The sequence below is a fragment of the Oncorhynchus clarkii genome, chromosome 12, assembly GCF_045791955.1.
Source record: "Oncorhynchus clarkii lewisi isolate Uvic-CL-2024 chromosome 12, UVic_Ocla_1.0, whole genome shotgun sequence".
NCBI classification, from domain to species: domain Eukaryota; kingdom Metazoa; phylum Chordata; class Actinopteri; order Salmoniformes; family Salmonidae; genus Oncorhynchus; species Oncorhynchus clarkii.
In genome coordinates, this window is record NC_092158.1 from 72,881,392 (window position 1) to 72,903,126 (window position 21,735).

General features: G+C 39.2%; 1 protein-coding gene across 1 annotated transcript; it reads left to right on the plus strand.

Annotated features, from left to right (window-relative positions):
• Positions 1–3,566: 3,566 nt before the first annotated feature.
• On the plus strand, positions 3,567–7,854 carry LOC139421214 (AN1-type zinc finger protein 2A-like). Its single transcript, XM_071171881.1, has 10 exons — positions 3,567–3,762; positions 4,716–4,789; positions 5,074–5,168; positions 5,343–5,474; positions 5,579–5,730; positions 5,825–5,938; positions 6,252–6,345; positions 6,589–6,671; positions 7,105–7,189; positions 7,511–7,854. Exons 2-10 carry the CDS (start codon positions 4,735–4,737, stop codon positions 7,550–7,552), a joined length of 852 nt encoding a protein of 283 aa, XP_071027982.1. The 5' UTR covers positions 3,567–3,762; positions 4,716–4,734; the 3' UTR covers positions 7,553–7,854.
• The last annotated feature ends 13,881 nt before the right edge of the window (positions 7,855–21,735 follow it).

Below are 21,735 nucleotides of genomic sequence, written 5' to 3' on the forward strand. Positions count from 1 at the left end.
AATCATTTTCACATGAGCTATGCATATTGTCTGACAATCAAGACCAAATGATTGATGAAAAATTAAGTTTCTTGATTTCGATTAGAGGCTTAGGCATGCAGGTAATGTTAGGCATATGAATTAAAGTGATACCTTGCCGTGGATGAATACCAATATACTGTTGCAGCAATAGGCCAAAACGTGCATGGTGACAATTGCATTTCTCAGTCTTCAGTGTCAGTCTTTACACTGGCCATTATCCATTAAACAGAGGGCAGTGCAATGTCATTACTTACCATATAGGCTACTCGGAGGTTAGATCAATGGAAAGTGGCGAAGCGTTGGAGAGGCGTGCCCCGGATCCCAGAGCAACTGCACCTGCTCTGCACATGGGCGTGGGCCTACACCTTGACCCCAAGGACAAACCATGAAACGCTATTTGTTTTTCAATATGGCGCCTAAAGTTGAAAAGAGTTGTGGCGCCAACTCGTGGCTATTCTAAGTCTTCAGCAAAAGGCTTCGACCACAATGCTACTTACTATATAACATTGTTAGGCCAATTTGTTGTTTCCAAAGTGACTAAAAGCACACAAACTGACATAGCAAATTGTAATTATTCAATGTAGCTCTTTGCGTACTTAAATATCTAACTGCATCTATCAACTAAAATAATCAATTAACTGTGAATTAGTTTTTTCAATTGTCATGTTTGTTGTAATATTTTCTTATTCAAATAAAGCCAGTCGTTAATTCATACGCCCATCCTTTATTTCAGTAACCCTCTCCCCATTTAATTGTATTTCAGGCCTGCTCTCTGCTCCACTGACCCTGTCATTGCGTTAACTCCCCACTCTTCTCCATCTGTTCATCTTCTTCTCCTTTTCAGTTGGTGTGTGTTTTAGCACATTGTCATTCACACGTTTATTGACACCTCTTTTCCACGTGCACTCTGCTCGCCTTTGCAGGTCGCGAGCAGCCTTCTCATCTGGCCCATTAACTCATTGAGATGAAGTCTGGTTAAACAAAAGACAGAAATGTGATGCCTTGTATTCATAAACCGTTCATCCCCTCACGCCTGCTTCCCAGTCAGCCTGGTGGGCATGGGATCCATTCTATAATATATCTGTTAATACACCATGAAATCTGTGAATAATCTCACAATGTTAAACAGGCCATGTCTATACTAAATCAGGCTCACATAACTTGATAATAAATTGACATGATAATGGACCCAAAGTATTTACGCATTTAAAATATCGATTTGAATTGCTATCATTGGTTGGAGAAAAAGTCAAAGCATGTTCTACATGCTTGGAGAGTTCTATATAGTTGTAATAATGAAACCGAATTGTGATCAATATTTGACATTAAAGACAGTGTTCATGCTTAATTGTGTTTTTGATCGAAAACAATACAGATATGGCCAGCCAATAGGCCTCTCAAATGCATGGGTTATTAGGGACAATCACCATGTAGACAGCCTATCGGAATTGAATCTCGCATAAAAGGATTATTAACCAAGAATAATACTATCTTATAATAGAAAAAAATAAGGCGGGTTTCTGCCTCCTAATTTGTCATGATGGCAATTACCATCCAATTTAGCAACACCACCAATCTTGTATTTGTCTGGATGCTCAGGCGTTTTTATAGCAGGATAAATAAATCAACCAAATCGTTATTCAGTTCTTCTAAACGCACACCTATCGAATAAAAAAGGCATTCTGTCCCTGAAAAGCACAAGAGGCTAGTTGAGTCGTTATGAAGGTTAAATGATATTCAAATGACTTGTATCGTTCCTCATTGAAACTTTTAAAAACTGGATTAGATATCAAATGGAGGAGACTTGCAAGGATTGGATTTAGAATCAACGGATTATATGCATTTGAAGTTTGGATCATCCATCTGATTAAGATCATATTTCACCAATGCAATTATGAAACTTTTTTGAAAGAGAAACTCAAATGAGCAGAAAGTTACTTAACTGTGATGGTTTAATAATAATGGTTTTAGTAACTGGTTTAAGTAACTGGTTTAGGTAACTGGTTTACATAACTGGTTTAGAACCTGTTTTATTGTGGTCTCTCATTCTAGAAAAAAACTACATTTGACTCCTGTTTTTCAGGAGTGTAGAGAGAAACTACAGAGTTTATTTTTATTTTTTACATTGAATAGGCTTTAGGATACTGTAGCAGGGCCAGTTGTGCTATAGCCCTCACCTAAGAAACAGTGGCATCCTGAGATTGTCCAGAACAAAGTATGACCAAGGAGATTGAGAGGTGTCCTCACCATGGACAAACTGGAGGGGGGGATGGGGGGGGCACATATAATTCGAGCAGATATAGTGTGAGCAAAGGGAGAGGAATCCCTATGATGAACCAGGTGTTCAGCAAGCGATGCCATCTGGCAGCAGAATTAGCCGTTTATGAGCCAGGTGCTGCAGTACAGGGGAATAATCTAGAGGAGTGCCTCTGTGATCACTTCTCCCAGCCTTTGATCATAACGCTGTACTGTTGCATAATGAGAATAGTCCATTTTGTGGGTTGAATCTACTATAGAACTACTATTTCCAGCTATTTGACCTCTTGGTGATGGGGTTGGTCCTGCTATGGTGTGTGTTTATGTGGATTCCAGTGCCTCTTCAACAGGGAGTTGCTGCTTTAAGTTAGGCTTTGTTTCTAGTAACATAATCATTAACAATCGCTATCTATGTGTTTTTCATACTCATGTCGAAAGTGTCTACAACTTCATACTTTCAAAATCTGAAACTGACTAGGTAGGCCCAACCTCACTAACCCACCCAGTGACACTTCTGTACATATATATTGTAACTTTATCTTTGCAATGACAACTTTCCTCTGCAGTTACCCTTCTGTTAATGTATGCATGAAACATGAGATTAGAGAGTCTATTAATGAGACTGCCACAATACAAAAACACAATGTGGCCAGTAATAAACAACCAGATGTTGAAGACTGTATAGACGTCTGAAAGAGCTCTGCTGCCACCATCTGGTAATGATATGCCATTACATTGACTGCAGTATTGCACATGTTCCTCTTTAGACTCACAATTGCTTCCAATGTACACAAACGTGCCTAGCCCATATGGGCCATTTCATCAGCATGAATGAATCACCTATAGCCTATATTGTGCTGATTAATAAAAGGGCACATTTACTTGTGAAACAAAGATATGTGCTCTGTGAATAACACATCTGTTATTCAGCAAGTAAACAAATACAATATCAAACAGAAAACAAAGTTGGAAGGTGATAACTATCCAAAATCACAACTAGCATCATTCTGCTTATTTTGTGTGCTTTATTATACCCTAGTTATAGACCTACCATGATTACAGAAATGTGATTCATTCTGACATGGCCTTTCTGAACTAGTCTGGCGAGAGACTAGCTAGTCACCTTCATATTTAGTCACAGTGACACGGGATTATTGAGAGCTGTCCGTGGTGCTGGTTTGAGACAACCCAAACACGTCTCAATTAGACGTTTCGTAAAATCCAGCATCATGGACAGTTCTCAACAACGCTGTGTCACTGTGATCAAAACAACTCTCCATCCCTGCCTCGTGTGGTACATTCTGGAACTCCCTAGCTAGTACAACTGTGAGGAGGGGCGTAAACAACAGCGTCAGTGACGCTTCGATGTAGCTGGCTGTCAAGAGAGCTTGCTAGCCACTCGCTTCCTCAAAGTTTAACGATAATTTCAAAGCAAGAGGGGGAAGAATAATCAAATAGAGCTGTCTGGTTGAACCAAGTCTCTGGGTAAGTGAGAGGAGTCGCCTATTGTTGCATGTATTTTTCAATGTACTATGGTTTGCCGTTAGTTATCGTATCTAGCTAGCTAGTCAGCCAACCAAACCAAGGCAACGGGTGTCTCCAATCCATATTCGCTTAAGTGTTAGCTAACTAGCTATCTAGCTAACGTTCGTGATGGTAAACAATTGTACCAAATATATTTCTGCTAAATATTATCCGTTTCGAATTAAAGTAAAGTAAAATTAGTAACTTAAACGTTAGTTAACTATCAGTAACGACTTAATGTTAACGTTACAGTAGTTGTCTAGGATGTTAGCTAACAACATTAGTTTATCAGCAAGCAAGCTAGCTTAATTTAGTTGTTGTTGGCCTGTAAACCAGGAACAAGCTCATCAATGGTATTCCATAAATAACTCACTAGTTAACGTTAGGTAGCTTAAACACAGACAATACTAACAATGGTCTGCTAGGTAATTGTATTTATGTCCTCGAGCGATTGTACAGGGAGGAGCTGGCCTAGCTACTAGCTTGCGGCTAGTAGAGAGGGAGACTGCTGCTAGATACCCCATAATAACTTAGCTAGTTAGCTAACATTAGTCAAAATGGCAAATTGTAGGTAGCAAGAAGCGATGGCATGATTCAGCATTCGTTATCATAGGAAGTCCTAGCTACCTACATCTAGATGGGTAGCTAACGTTAGCTAACTACCTGTCAGTGGACATTCTTCCACTGACTGTACACGTCCATAATAAGCCTGTTACATAAGCGTAACTAACGTTAGTTGAAAGGGAAGCACGTAAACAAAGGGACTTTTTAAATAGCCTAAAATTGATATGCTGAATCTACTGTTCTTAAAAAATGAAGTGACGCAGACTAAGTTAGTTTTAGATAACCTGTCACAGGTAAACAAACATTGTTTATGGATGATCTTAGCTTATCTATGTATCTTTCAATTGAAGGGTGTATCACCATAGTGCCATGGAGTTTCCAGATCTAGGAGAGCATTGCTCTGAAAACTCCTGCAAGCAGCTGGGTGAGTGGTTTGTTATGAAATGCTATCTCCATATACTACCTCAGTGCCTCTGGGACCCTGCCAATACAGAGCCTGCTTGTGTTCCCTTCCTGTCCTTTCTAGTATGGCTTTGTTATCTGTCAATAGTTGTGGTTTAAGTCCAGTCCTCCATAACCAATTGTCATGGGCTGCACTACCCATTATCATGATTGAAGAGTGATAGTGAGAATTTCATTGATCTAAATTCATATGGATGATCCTTTGCCATGGAATAAACACCTTGACATATTTCTTATATCTGACAGATTTCCTACCATTGAGATGTGATGCCTGTGAAGAGATTTTTTGTAAAGACCACATAACCTATGCAAATCACAAATGCATGTCATCCTACAAGAAGGTACATTTTAAATAAATTAGCAACATTGTATGTTATAATTAAAGCAAAGTTCCTGTAAAGTGCAGTTAGTATGTATAAATTAATGTATGCTGTTCAACCTTATTAGTTGTCTGTATGTTATCTATTGATCCAAACAGAGCTTTAATACGGCTCTCTGCTTGATTCTGTCCCCAGGATATCCAGGTCCCTGTGTGTCCTCTGTGCAACACCCCGATTCCCATCAAGAGAGGGGAAATGCCAGACATCAAGGTTGGGGACCACATCGATCGCGATTGCCAGTCGGACCCTGCTCAGAACAAGAGAAAGGTACGGTTGATAGGCTTCTCTACAGGACCATTTACACAAACTGCCCATGGTTAAAGTGAAGTAGCTATGCCTAATCTAAGCTAACCAACCTTTTTTTATTGTAGATATTTACAAACAAATGCTCGAAAGGAGGCTGCAAGCAGAAAGAAATGATCCGAGTGACATGTGACCAGTGCCACATTAATTATTGTCTTAAACACCGACATCCACTAGACCATGACTGTAAGCCTGAAGACAAACCAGTCTCCAAATCTGGGTAAATATTTCCCTCCACCTGATGTCATTTATTGATTGTGGTGCACATTGTGAGCTTTTGCGGTATAATGATGATTACATTGGATTTCTTTCAGATTCGCTGCTTTCATGCGGTCCCAAGGAGCATCCTCTAGCAGTGCCTCCACTTCATGCAGTAGAGGAAGTTCTAGGCCCGTTTCTAATGGGAATGCTAGGACCCAAAGTAGTCGGTGAGGATCCTCGTATTGATTTTCAAAACGCCACGCTGAAGAACCACATGAAGCTTACATAAATTAACAAGTGATATTGACAAGCACAGTTTGTTCTCTAAATTCATGAGGCATATTCTCACTAAAACACATGGGATGGATGAATTGACATGTTTTTTTATTGTCAGTGAATTATACTAACACATGGAAAGGATATTACATTTTTTTTCCTTCACAGAACTGCTCTTACCTGTTACCGCTGTGCTTTCTAGAAAGTGTTGAGTTGTTGGCTCTATAACCGCACTGAGCATTATTGTTTTTGATTCTATCACAGCAGTGCTCAGGCCATTTATAGTCCAGCTCCGGCCATGCGGCCCCCTCCAGCACAGAATGTAGTACCTGCTTCGGCATCCTTTCAGGCTGGTCTGGTATGCCTAACACTCTTACACCACTTGATTGAAACTACTGTAAACTCTCTTCTCTGAGATTCTATAGTCTGCCCCTGTTTTATTCATTGAGATTCTATAGCCTGCTGTTTATTCATTGAGATTCTATAATCTGCTCCTGTTTATTCATTGAGATTCTATAGTCTGCTCCTGTTTATTCATTGAGATTCCAAGAACAAAATAATAAACATCCTGTAAGTGTATATCTGCATGGTGTGATTGTAGACTGAGGAGCAGGCCTTACAAAGAGCGCTGGAGATGTCCTTGGCTGAGTCGGCTCGCAGCACAGTCCAACCGCCAACGCTCAGGTAATAAACAATCCCCATTAAATCCCATAATCCAGCATCACCCACACATAATATAGGCTGTAATCATGTCCAGATGCCATCAACACAACCCAGTTACCTATTGTTTTTCTTCACTAGCTCTTATGTTTGTGTTTGTTCTAGCTGAAATGCAGGCTATTTGGTTACTCTAGGAAAACACAATATTAATAGGTTTGACATTCCACTGTTTAGCCCATCTTTCTTGCCCATGACTTCATAAATTAAGTACAGTGGTGCCCACAGTTCAGTTTCCCTCATCTCATGATGTGTGTTGCTGCTCCTCAGACCTGTGACTGACTGTATGTGTGTGTGTCTGTTATCCACCCTTTCTGGTGAGTGTGTCGTTGTGCCTCTTGCATGCTCTCTGCAGTGTGATGATGCATTCCTCTGTGTGACATAGAAGTGTCTGTCTCAGCCCTCAGGAGCAGGAGGATCTGGCTCTGGCTCAGGCCCTTGCTGCTAGTGAAGAAGAGTACAGACGCCAGCAGCGGAGACAACAGGTATCCAGAAAACTTAGGCGTCAGTAGCATGCTAACAGGACAGGACCTCACCTAGGTACATTGTCTCCATGGCGTCCCCTATATTCCTTCATCATCGTCACTGGGTGCATTTAAAGATCAGCTACGGAGAAAATGAATGACACTTTGAAGTACTACTTAATGTGTATTTTATCTGATTTATCTTATTAAATTATACTTCTTTTTTTTCTCTCCCCGTGTTGAATATTTACCGTAAATGGTGAGACAAGCCTCTCACTAATGATTCTTTGTCTTGAATTAAATTGACTTTTGCCTGTACTAATATCTTACTTTCTATCATAGGAGAGAGAGTCCTCCAAGCAGTCTTCCTGCAGCCTATCATAAACCCAGACCAGTGTCTGAGCCCAAACTGCTACCACCAGTAATCAACTAGCAACTGTGCTACATCGATGGAACCCTCCAGCAGAACTCTAACGTCCAGTATCACTGATCCCAACTAATGAACAGTCAGGAACTTTCATCAAGATATATTGAATAGTATCACTGCTTTCTCTCTACTCAGCACACCATTCTAGACAGACTTTCTGTCCTTTTTACCAATGGCTCTCTATGTACATATTTTCTATGTTGATCATGGACATTTAATCTCAGCATCAATGTTTCTTGAATAAATTATTTTAAAGATGTATTTGTTTCTGATGCACGTTCTATGTCCAAGGCATATATATATACAGGAGGATGATATAACTGGAGAGGAATGAAGTTTGGAGAACAGAACTGGAATGCGATTCAATTTCTATGGGTTAGAGAGAACAATCTCAGCCCAAACTTTGCCAATTAAGAATAAAAAAGGAAGGCCATTATATAATCCAACATATTTAAATCGAAGTTTATTGGTCTAGTACACAGTTTAGCAGATGTTATAACGGGTGTAATGAAATGCTAATGTTACTAGCTAGTCAAAACAAGTAGACTTGTCTGCATCATCATGACAACTGAAAAACAGCAGGTACACAATACAGTTGATTGTATTGTGCTATTGTCTAGTCTATTCAATTGGCAGTGCTTGGTAAATGGAATGAACACAAATACACTTGTTGATTTCCGTGATGTTGATGTGTATTATGTTGTTCCCCAACACATCCATCAGGACCTTTGCGACGCAGTTCCAGCTTTGAATTCTCTCAGGGTAGGCCTTATCGACCTTGGCTGTTGAATTTAAAGGTAAGTAGATAGAAAGTGTCTTTTTATTGTCAACATTTCATCAGTAATGTCTGTTTTCAAGAAGACCTATGCAGTTATTAAGCACCACCCCTAGAAATAATTCCTAACAGCAAAAACAGCTGAGACAAAACCAACATGAGCAATATAGCCGGAGTAGAGCAAACTAACTTCAGTGCATATTCATTACGCCGATTCTGTTTCTTAAACGGGACAAAAACTCTTGTTTAGCTTCTGTTGGTTCTTAAACGGTAAACGGTTTCCGTAATGAATACATACACCTCTGGTAAATCGTTCCTGTTTCTCAAGGAATGAATAGTCATGAGACCTGTCTTTACCACTACGCATTCATACTTTGTCCAACAGAGGGCAGCATAACGTTGAATGTGAAATCTTTGAGGGAGGCCAAAGAGGATAAAATAAAATTGTATTTGTCACATGCGCATGCGAATACAACCGCTGTAGACCTCACCGTGAAATGCATAATTACAAGCCCTTAACCAACAATGCCGAGTTAATAAAATATTTACTAAATAAAGTAAGAAATATTTTAAAAAGTAACACGATAAAACAACAATAATGAGGCTATATACATGGGGTACCGGTACCGAGTCAATGTGCGTGGGTACAGGTTAGTTGAGGTAATTTTTTTTACATGTAGCTAGGGGTAAAGTCACTATGCATAGATAATGAACAGCGAGTAGCAGCAGTGTAAAAACAAAGGGATGGGTGTTGTTGGGCAGGTTCACAAGAATGGTGTTTTTTTTTGATGAGAAGGCTCATTTGTTGACCATTTCATGACAGATTGGGGAAGTGCTGCTCATGTTGTCATGGTTATGAATTAGTCAGGCTAGTGTGTCACTAGCATGATTGTAGCACTCACAATTAAATTCCTTGAAATACATCGGATGCCATAAATGAAAGATTATTAAATACATTCTGAGTAATATTTTTCACTGATAAAATATAACCAAGGAAAATATGACCAAGGAAGCTAAGCATTGCGCAAAGGATTGACAGAAAGAAACCATGTTCATTGGCAAACTAAGTTCATTTGCATAATGGTGTGCTTGGCCACCTTCATTTAGCTCCCTTAGCTGTTACGACCTCCTCACCCTCAAACATTTGGAAAACAGCACATAATTGTCAATTGTCACATAGTGACATTAGTTATAGGATTACTCATTTGGATCTAGTTTCATCTGAGCAAACAGAATAAAGGCACACTCTGTAGCACACCAAATAATTTCAACATGGAAATGTGGGTAATGTTTGATTGACGTTGATCAATGAGATATCAACCTTTATTCACCCTCTCAAAAAGACAGCCAGAAGTGTGTTGAATTCCCAATGTGTTATCACTTCCAACCATCTAAAAGCACAACCAAATTCCAATGGAAAAACGGTAAGATTTTTAAATTAGTTGTCATTATGTAAATGTACTATCACTGCGCTTTCAACCATTTAAAAGCACAGCAAAGTTCAAATGTAAATACAATGTCAGATATTTTGTATTTATACAAAAATGTAAGGTGTTATCACTGTGCTTCTTCTAATAGCACAACCAAATGACCAGGATTGCAGTTGACATAACATTAAAGTACAGAGTGTAAGTGACCAGGCATAATAGGACCCATTTCATCCCAAAAGGTATATGTTTGAATCGTCTGTCCATAGAACATTCTTCCAAGAGTCTTGATCATCATCCAGGTGCTTCCAGATGCTTTTTTTGACAAACTTGAGTCAACTTTTTTTTGCATAACTTTTTTTTGAGTTACGAATTCTGCTCTGTATCAGAGAATTCTACAGGAGACTGTCAGGTAATCCGTCTGTGTGCTGAAGCAGAAGAGCAGCTAGGTCATGCAGCAAGACAATGATCCACAACACACAATCAAGTCTACATGAAAATGTCTGAAATGCAACAAATTGGAAGTTTTGGAATGACCTAGTCAGTCCAGACCTAATCCCTATTGAGATGTTGTGGCAGGAATTGAAATGAGCAGTTCATGCTTGAAACCCACAAATGTCGCTGAGTTAAAGCAGTTCTGCATGGAAAAGTGGTCAAAAATTCCTCCACAGCGACTAATCAACAACTACAATAAGTGTTTGGTTGGAGCCATTGCAGCTTAAGGTGGCACAACCAGCTATTGAGTGTAAGGGGTCAATTACCTTTTAACGCAGATGCATTGGGTGTTGTATAATTTTTTTAAATTAAATAAATGGAATAAGAATGTAATTGTTGTGTTATTTGTTCACTCAGGTTCCCTTTATCTAACAATGTTTTGTTTGAAGATCAGATAACATTCAGTATCAGAAATATGTAAAAGTAGAGCAAATTAGAAAGGGGCCAATTACTTTTTCACATCACTGTAAATATCAACATTTAAAGAATATGACTAAATCAAATCAAAATTGATTTAAAGTGCTTTTAAAGTTTGATTTGATTTAGTCCTGTTCTTCAACTTTGAATTTTGGTTTAGATGGAGATGTGAATCCAACATATCAATTATAAATGATGAACTTAAAGATTACATTTGAAATCAACCACAGCTTGAAACTTTATATTTATTGTCTGTTTTTAGTTGAACCCTGGGTTGAATTGAAACTAGCTGTTGATGATTTTGCAAATGCTGTTTAAGCCAATTGATGATTGTTGATGATGTATGACTAAAGTATAGTTACATTTCATTTGCTCTGTTAAACCTACCATTGGAATAGTTATTAAGAGATCTATCAATAATCATTCTCACAATAGCACGTTGGTTGTAGTCAATCACAAATATCAAAGCTATGCAAGGCTGGCCATAGTTAAAACCCTGGATGCGAGACCAATGGATAGCTGTAGATAGGTCAACCTTCCAGGAGGAGGTGCTGCTGAACTTAGTTTTTTTCTGATAGTGGATATATAACGTTGAACGTTGATCTTGATCTGACATTGTTTCAAAGGTACTAATTCAACATATTTTATACAAGGTTTGTCTGCTGTTGAAAATTGGTAACCATGATGACAATCCTGTGGTAGAAAATGTACCCTTGACTTTTTGCAAATCCAATGTATTTTCCCTGTAGATTCCACATCACAATACATTGAGAAATTCCATTGAAACAATGTTGTGTGCTCAGTGGGTTATGTTTCCTGTCAGCAGGGTGGCCCTGATTGGTGTAAATAAATGGTAGACTGTAGATTGGGGAAACTATGGTATGGTGATGTCTATGGTATAAGAGGAACTAGTGAACCCATCTGTTAAGTAATGTATTCTGGGAAATAACCAAAATTCAGGTCCTCTCACATGTATCATTCCTCAGAGTGACAGAAGAACCATCCCTCCAATGCACCCTGTCTACACAGATCCTTATCAGTTGGGATGTGAAGCATATTCAGGGGAATGACAGCTGCACCTGTTACACCAGAAGCATGTGATTGAAAATGAGCGTCATGAACATATCAGTTATTAGGAGTCAATATGCGAGTAGGTATCAAACAAAAATATATCCTGTTATTGCACATTAATCAAGAACATCCCATTTGATTACTAGTCTACCTTTCACATTCAGGAAAGCTGGAAGATCCTCCAATCTGTCTTGTTTGTGCTTTGCAGTACTCTACATCAAGGGTTTTCAAACTGGGGCCTGCGGCGGTATTGCAGGGGTTCCGCAAATAAAAATAAAATGACATTGGGAAGTCTACAGGAACAGTTATCATGCTAGCTGTTCCTGATCATCCTACTCTGGGAAAGTAGATAAAGGGCTTCATACAAAATCTCAAACTATCCCTTGAATACAGAGGTATTTACAGTCATTGGAGCTAATTTAACTTTTTTTCCTCTATAGAAAAATCTTATGTGTGCAGTCTAAGTGGTCATTTTTGGGATGAAAAACTCTTTCCGTGTCAATTTAAAAGACCAAAACCAGATAGAGAGCATGCAGAAAATTGAACTATATATCTTGTTTTATAATACCATCTTTGATTTTGTTCTAACATTTGAGCAGAGGTACATAGCATTAGCCATGGCAAAATGTATAAAATTGCAAGAAATTAGCTTTAAAACTGCAACATTATCTCTCAGCTCCATGACAAACTGTATGGAATTCCTGGAAATTAGCTTTAAAGCTATAACATTTTCAAACAAGTTTCTCTCTGCATTGTCTGTAGTGCTGGTAACAGAATGGATCCTTTAGTTAACTGTGTGGATGGTAAGATTCAGTGAAAGGATATTTACCTTGAATCCAGTAGTATTCAAACTGAGATAAGAGCTCAGTCATCAAAAAAATAAACTGTGTGGGCAGGGTGTTTGTTTTCTTGCACATAAAGCCCTCAGTGACTTAAATAATATAACATAGAAAACAGCAAGTAGAAAACATGTAGGCCTAATCTCACATCAACTACAAAGCCGCAAATTCAATGTATCCTATCCACCTACTTTCTTTTTGAAGGATTTGCACACTTACTTTCATGCTCAGGCTCCAATGAGACAACCGTTCCCAAAGTAGTGCTATATTTTATTGCAGGTGCATCTGGGTTAGCGCTGCTCCTTGGAAAATTATTTTCCTCTCGAGGCAGGCAGCCTCTCAGACGGGTGGGCGATTGTGGTTCAGTGTGGCTTCAGGGGGTTGGTGATGAATTCGTGGGCTTCTTTAGCTTCTTACAGCAAACAGGGCTTTGTGAATATTGTCAACCTCAGTAGGATGTGTCCTTAATCCTCAAGGATATGGTTTTGTAAAGAGGTCTGACTTGCAGTGTCCTTTGTGTTTTCTAGAACACGAGATCAGCAGAAGGTTTATTACAAGCCACAAAAAATAATGTAATGATCTGTATTTATTGGGTTGTACCTTCTTGTGCTCCGTCCAATACATCTATTGACATAAGTAGGTAACACCAGGCTCCCTGTCTGTTCTATTTCCTGTTGTATTACCTGTCTTTGACAATCATGTTAACCCGTCTCAAAAATAAAACAAATTAAACTCATATTATTCTGAAAAACTTTTGCTTTTATTACCCTGTATGTCTTTTTTTGTTCATGGAAACTCACATGGAACAAATTTTTTAAAATGATATTATCATGCCCACATGAAAAAAATACTTCAGTTTACTATAGAATACTACATTACTTACTATATATTTGTATAGTGAACTCTAGTATACTGTAGAATACTATACTACAGAATGTAGAATCCCTCGCTCATGTGTAGTACTTACTATAGAATGTTGAAGTATAAGGAAAAATACTATGCTAAATACTACAGTAGATATCTGCCAAAAAAAGACTGTAGTGTCCACTAAGACACTGCTATAGTAAAAACCACAGTGTCTATTTAATTTGCATATGCCCTGCTCATTCAACTCGCCATATCACAATTTGTCACATTGTGTTCCCTACAGCTTCTAGAAAATAGCAGAAGCTCTGAAATCAGAAAATGTGCCCTTTTAGTATTTCTCTGGTAGGTTTCCTGATATGTCTGCAATAACACTACAGTAAATACTACAATATACTACAGTCTGCAAAAACACTACAGTATATTACAGTCCCCAAAAATGCTACAGTAGAGACCACTACAGTACTACTACTACTACAAATACTACTACAATTTGCAATAAACATTACATTATATGACAGTTATTTTACTACAGTATTTATACTATAGTTAACTATAATACTATAGCATACTACAGTCTTTAGTCTGCAAAAACACTACACTACAGTGTGCGAGGGCCAGTAGGAGGCACCCTTTCCTCTGATCTAAAAAAAATATCCAATGCCCCAGGGAAGTGATTAGGGACATTGCCCTGTGTTGGGTGTCGTCTTTCAGATGGGACATTAAAAGGGTGTCCTGACTCTGGTCACTAAAGATCCCATGGCACTTATCATAAGAGTAGGGGTGTTAACCCCTGTGTCCTGGCTAAATTCCCAATCTAACCCTCATAACATCACGGTCACCTAATTATCCCCAGTTTACAATTGGCTCATTCATCCCCACTCCTCTCCCCTGTAACTATTCTCTAGGTCGTTGCTGTAAATGAGAATGTGTTCTCAGTCAACTTAACTGGTAAAGTAAGGGTTAAATAATAGTATTTATACCATAGTATACTATGATATTTTTTTAAGTGGGTGGAAGTGGCATTCATAGTAGTCTATGTGCTGTCAAATATTTCAGACACCATTTTCAGAGACTGTTGTGATCAAAAGATGACTTTGGGAGCTTTTCATGTCTCTCAATTAATCCACTGGGCCAGCAGCTGTAATGCTCATCGTCGTAAGGAAGAGTGAACCAAAGCTCAGCGTGGAAAGTGTTCATGATCTTTATTGTCAAGAATCACTCAAACAAAAATAACGAATACAAAAACGAAAGCGAACAGTTCCGTCAGATGTTGCTTCAATATATCCACATAAGTTTCCTACCTCATGATGCCATCTATTTTGTGAAGTGCACCAGTCCCTCCTTCAGCAAAGCACCCCCACAACATGATGCTGCCACCCCCGTGCTTCAGGGTTGGGATGGTGTTCTTCGGCTTGCAAGCGTCCCCCTTTTTCCTCCAAACATAACGATGGTCATTATGGCCAAACAGTTGTATTTTTGTTTCCTCAGAACAGAGGACATTTCTCCAAAAAGTGCGATCTTTGTCCTCATGTGCAGTTGCAAACCGTAGTCTGGCTTTTTTTATGGCCGTTTTGGAGCAGTGGCTTCTTCCTTGCTGAGCGCCCTTTCAGGTTATGTCGATATGGACTCGTTTTACTGTGGATAAAAATACTTTTGTACCTGTTTTCTCCAGCATCTTCACATGGTCCTTTGCTGTTGATCTGAGATTGATTTGCACTTGTCGCACTAAAGTACGTTAATCTCTAGGAGACAGAATGTGTCTCCTTCCTGAGCGGTATGACGGCTGCGTGGTCCCATGGTGTTTATACTTGCGTACTATTGTTTGTACAGATGAACGTAGTACCTTCAGGCATTTGGAAATTGCTCCCAAGGATGAACCAGACTTGTGGAGGTCTACAATTTTTTTTCTGAGGTCTTGGCTAATTTCTTTTGATTTTCCGATGATGTCAAGCAAAGAGGCACTGAGTTTGAAGGTAGGCCTTGAAATACCAGAAGCTATCAGAAGCTTCTAAAGCCATAACATAATTTTCTAAGCTGTTTAAAGGCACAGTCAACTTAGTGTATGTAAACTTCTGACCCACTGGAATTGTGATACAGTAAATTATAAGTGAAATAATCTGTCTGTAAACAATTGTTGGAAAAATGACTTGTGTCATGCACAAAGTAAATGTCCTAACCGACTTGCCAAAACTATAGTTTGTTAACAAGAAATTTGTGGAGTGGTTGAAAAATGAGTTTTAATGACTCCAACCTAAGTGTATGTAAACTTCCGACTTCAACTGTATGCCTCATAAACAATGAAACATTATAACAAAGGGCTGCATTCAATTAAAAATTCACCATGACACCTTTGAAGCTTGTATTCTCTTATGTAATTCATTAGTGTCCATCAATCTTTATGAAAGTAGATATCATACAGTATCAATACCTGTGACAGCTCTTTTATAGTCAAATGATTGCAGGAGTTTCCCATTCTGCTTTGTTACTGTGCTCTCCTGTCTGTCATCAGGTAATGTGGAGCTGATTAATAGCCAAGAAGGAGAGCTGTTACCTAAAGAAATCTTGGAATTACAAGATGTACTGTTATCCTAATCAACCTCACTGCAGGGGGACAATGCTGCATGCTCTACCAGCTCTCACAGTCTCACGTCAGAATCAGACGTTCTTCCATGTTTATCAAACGTCAACTTTCGACGTTGTTCCAAATGTCAAATTCCCAAGTGTTTCAGGTTAGGTTTAGGCGTTAACTCCAAATGTTTAAGGTTAGGATTAAGCTCAGGCATTAACTCCAAATGTTTACGTTTAGGATTAAGTTCAGGCATTAACTCCAAATTCTTAAGGTTAGGAATGAACTCTGAATGGTCAAGGTTTGGGATAGGCTTAAAAAAATTACTCAAAAACAACTTTCTATCACTGGGTTCAAACATCTTTCACAAGAGGCAAGATGTTAACGCCCTAGCAAAACCAAAACTTTCTTGAAGGTAACAGCACTCACTGCACCTGGTGGTTGGTTTCTACATCATCTCCCTACGTCCACAGATATAGATGGACGTCGAATACTGACTTGTATCACGATTGAACTGGCTGGCGGGCTAGTGTTTCATCACAATGTGTTGCAGTCACACATAGCAAAACACAGGGAGAACCCCATACTGAGCTCGTATTCCCAGTATGTGCTGGAGCATTCTAATACTGGACAAAAACAGTCTGAATAATTAAGTGAATCAATATTATTTCCTGCAATTTGTTTTGCTTAGTCTAAAGACGGACTGCCAAGAGGTGTCAGAGCAACAGGTTTCATTTGGGACTGTTAGAACAAGCATTGGTAGTGCTGCAGGCCCTGGATGTTCTTATTGGCTGCAGAAGCCAGTAGAAGCAGTGAAGTAGCAACAGCTTGAAATAAAGAGAGCGGCAACTCGTCTGTCAAAGACCAACCAAGCCTCCAGAGTACACCCTGTAAGAGTACACCCTGTGATTCCAGCTTTCTTAAGGTAATAGCTCTCTTTCTTGGCTATTAATCAAGGCCAACATCAGGTAGTGCAGCAGATGGCATCTCAGTGACATCAATAATTTAAAGCCAATTTTCTCCACTGCCTTTTGCATGAAGCGATTCCTTAATAACTCCCAGGGCTCTAAAGGCACACAATGTTGATATCCACTAAAGTGGTTGCAAGATGACATACTATATGCCAATGTCTCGAGCCTTTACCTGTATTAGCTGGCCGATATTGACGTATGTAGCGCATCTCCACTTTCTTTCAGCATCTCCACTTTGGCAAAAAAGGTAGTTGTATAATTACAAACAGTGTCTTGCAGGACTCAGTATTTGGAATTGTAAGAGTTGTTGCCGTGTCCCTTTCTCTGCGAACAAAGCCCTGTCCTCAAACGTTTCCATCAAAAGGTGCAGAGTTATGGGCAAAGACACAAAACATCCACATCAAAAGTAGTGCACTGGGCCTTTACTAGTCCTGAAGTACCGGACCGATATAGACATTGGTTAAAAAAAAACGTGGCACCCACACCCCCAAAATACTTCCTGGGGCTATGGACACACCACTGCAAAGTGACAATGGAGCTGATGAATAAATTGAGCTAAGATTGTATATTGTGAGGCTCAAGGCCCGCTCTCGTTAGCTTGGCCAAAAAAAGTTGAGCATCTATATCAGAGAAATCAGACAAAAGTGCACCTTCATTACAGCTCACAGAATATCACTGTCTCCTTTGCCATTGTGATCGTAACATTGGCTATTCATCTGCAGTTTAGGAAGAACATTCAATCAGTGATATGCAATTTACAGCACATAGAATACCACAGTATGCTTTGCCATTGTATTTGTAATATCGGCTAGCATATTCAAAATATATTATAATATACATTCCATTTAGTCATCTGCACTAGGTAGAGCGTGCAATCATTGACGCAATCACTGACGCAATCAATTTGATTAATCCTTAAGAGTCTATTGACTCTTTATTATCTAAGTAGCATAATAAAGAGATCCCCATCAAAGTCAGTCAATTTAAGCAGCATTTATTTATCTTTGATGATTTTTCACACTAAAAATCGAATCAGTCTCTGAAGCTACGCAAACTGTTGCACCTGGGTAGGAGAACTGGTTGACGATTTACTGTAGAGTACGATTTACTTTACTCTCTGCTGGAGAGTCATCAAGGACATATTAGAGAATTTTGTATCAGGTCAGAGCAATTAGACAACTCTATCTAACACCCAACAGACAACACTGTCTGAATTCAGATACTTGTGTTTCCATGACAACTAGGAGAAAGACAGGATGTGATTTGTGTATTTATTGGAAGCTGGGACTGATCCCTATATTCCCGATCTAGGGAATAAACATGACTGATCCCTATATTCCCGATCAAGGGAATAAACATGACTGATCCCTATATTCCCAATCTAGGGAATAAACATGACTGATCCAATTGTGACTATTCCTGATTTAAGGCTGAGATCCGCAATAGGCGAAACAGCACCACTGGCTGACCCAGGGGAATTTGTTATTGTTTTTGTTTGGAGGAATTGAGCATCCAGCATCATGGTAACAAACACAATTTTACTATATACTCTGCTTTTCTATCTCTGGTGCAATGATGAGCAATGATGTCTGAGGGGAAAAAAGCAGTGTTTATTGTTTGAAGTAACGTCTTTGTTGTTAGAACAATATTGGCATATCAACTATTTTCAATTACTATTTAATTACTATTTAACTATGAAATCTACATAAAAATGAAGGCGGACATAGTAATTGGAGTGTATATTGAAAGTCTAGAGGGTAAATCTGAAACTGCACCCTATTATCACAGGACAATTTAAGAGATAGGGTGTCATTTCAGATGCTGCCTATGCTATCTCATCCTAGTGCCACTTCCAATTTACAGCACTTTTAACAGAGTGGTTGTTGCAATTCTGGAGAGAACTGATTAACTAGGCAAGTCAGTTAAGAACAAATTCATATTTACTATGACGGCCTACACCGGCCAAACCCGGATGTAGCTGGGCCAATTGTGCACCGCCCTATCACGGCAGGTTGTGGTACAGCCTACAGACTCTACCAGAATGATTTAGGATAATATGTTCAGTGGTGTCAGAGGATTCCTGTGACTCAATTTTCATGTAACCCATCTAACATCTTCAATGTAACCAAATAGTGTCAAATGTGTTTCTCTTTCCATGCTTCAGTGGTCCTATATCTTCTTCTAACACTTACAATTTCTGGGTGAGAGTGTGAGGTTAGCTCCTAAATGAAATCACATGATCTGAGCTGACACTGCTGTTGACCTCAGTGGACACAGGTTCAGCTACATTCCAAATGGGAAGAAACGCAATGAGAACTACATCAGGACAGAATTCTCATGAGACGATTATCTGTCTCACAATTCTACTGTACAACATTTGAAGACAGAAATTGTGACCATTCGTTTATGTTATTCAACCTTTCTTTACCCAGTCAATTGAGAACTCATATGCAGCAAGTTTCGAGGTGCTTGCCAAGGTACTGCACAATATACACTGAGGTGGAAAGAGGTAATCAGCCTCTGCGTTTTCGTCACATGTTCTGTTGTAGATTGGAGCAGGTATTCCTCTAACTGGCCTGTCCTAATCAAAGCAGCTACTACTTCAACTTCCTGTGATTTCATCATGATGGGAGAGAGGATCTCCCTCTAATCACCACAGTGTTCTGGAAAATAGCCCCAATCATGAGCCAAAATATACCTTTCTATGGGTTATACAATGACTGTGATGAGGATCATTTTCAGCCTGCTTTTAAAAAATGTCTCTGAACAGAATCCTCTGACATGTCTGCTTTAATGGTATTATGGACATGAAAGGTTGAGTCTCATTAGTTGTAATGTACCTCAACTGGCTAATCGACAGAGAATGTTTATCCCGGTCTAATTATTCTCATCTATTTTAGTGTTAGTGTGTTGACGTTGACTGGAACTAAAATAGTGAGAAGTATCATGTCAACCACTGGACAAATCAAAAAATGTATTGTGATTATTTTCCTGTTTGATATTACTGCATACAAGCAGGCACAGATCTGCAGATTGCAACCATACAGTACTGGAATAAAATTAGCTGATTAATAAGGATTTACAGTACATACAGTACCTCTAACTACTCTGAAAGATTGGCTCCTCTTAACCCCATCATTAGAGTGAGTATTATATGAGATGAGAACCTATGGGAGGTTGAAAGTTTAGGGAAGAAATAGAAGGTTGGAATAAATCCCATATATGCTGTATCGCAGTGCTTTTGACAACGAGTGGGTACTTCATGTTAATTCGATTACACAACACATGAATGTCAGAAGAACATCTCACTGATTGCTGTGCTCTTGATGCCAAATCAATCTGAAGTGTCAGATAAATCCAGTACGAAGCATAAAGTGCTAACGATCTGATCAGTGTCCTGTGAAAATGAGCCTTCTTTGGTTGCTATGGGAACCTGCCCATGAAATAACCTAGGAGGCATTTCAGAATGCTGATTTACTGTACCTTGCCGCACAACTTCATAAGCCATGGGCACTTTGATAATACTTTAGTGTTTTCTTCCCCCACCCACAGACACCCATCTTACCATTCACTAAATACATCATGATGCAATGTACTGCAAAGCTGCCCACAACATGTTGACTTATCATTGAAAAGCTCTTTGCAGCCAACAAAAGCTTCCCAAGGCAACCTTGAGTCATACGTTGAATTGTACCGTATGACGTTTCTTTCTGAATATTGTAACAATGCTTAACAACAATACGCTCTGAAATCTCAAGAAGTGTAATGACAAAGTACCACTTATGCCATCGCTATTCAAATGCAGTATGAACCCCATAGAGTCGATGTCCGCACCCCACTGTGGAAATCTAATTAGCATAAACATCTGTCAGTTTAAGCTAGAGATGTCAGATTTGTTGCATTGGATGCGTCTCAATCCACCACATCCGACGATGTCGCACTTCCGCATCTGTGGTGAAAGGTGACAGAGCTAGAGCGGTGTTTGTCAGACCACGAGACATCCCGAAAATCTGTCTTCTCACCAAATCGTCTGTAGTGTCAGAATTGTTTGGCCTACAAACTATTCTGGTAAGGTGAAACCCTCACAAACACGTACACATCGGTTGTTTTCCTCTAGGACACCCAAAGGCCTCACAAAACTCCTCTGAAGGTCCCCAATACCATTTGAAAAATGAATGGAAGTACATGCAGTGCCTTTGGAAAGTATTCAGACCCCTTGAGTATTCAGACCACTTTTCCACATTTTGTTAAATTGGAGCCTTATTCGTAAATTGATTAAATAAATAAAAACTCCTCAGCAATCTGCACACAATACCCCATAATGAGAAAGCGAAAACTGTTTTTTAGACATTTTTGCAAATTTATTAAACGCTTACCTTACTTACGTAAGTATTCAGACCTTTTGCTATGAGACTCTAAATTGAGCTCAGGTGCATCCTGTTTCCATTGATCATCCTTGAGATGTTTCAACAACTTGATTGGAGTCCACCTGTGGTAAATTTAATTGATTGGACATGATTTGGAATGGTACACATGTGTCTATATAAGGTCCCACATTTGACAGTGCATGTCAGAGCAAAAACCAAGCCACGAGAAAAAAGGAATTGTCCGTAGAGCACCGAGTCAGGATTGTATAGAGGAACATATCTCGAGAAGGGTACCAAAAATGGTAGAAGTTTGGAACCACCAAGGATCTTCCAAGAGCTGGCCGC

Bases quoted from the DNA above. Each gene is read 5' to 3' on its own strand.
- LOC139421214 (XM_071171881.1), top strand. From the start codon at position 4,735: ATGGAGTTTCCAGATCTAGGAGAGCATTGCTCTGAAAACTCCTGCAAG. The intron at 5,731-5,824 runs GTAAATATTTCC...GATTTCTTTCAG, and splicing joins AAACCAGTCTCCAAATCTGG to ATTCGCTGCTTTCATGCGGT. The intron at 7,190-7,510 runs GTATCCAGAAAA...TTTCTATCATAG, and splicing joins GCCAGCAGCGGAGACAACAG to GAGAGAGAGTCCTCCAAGCA.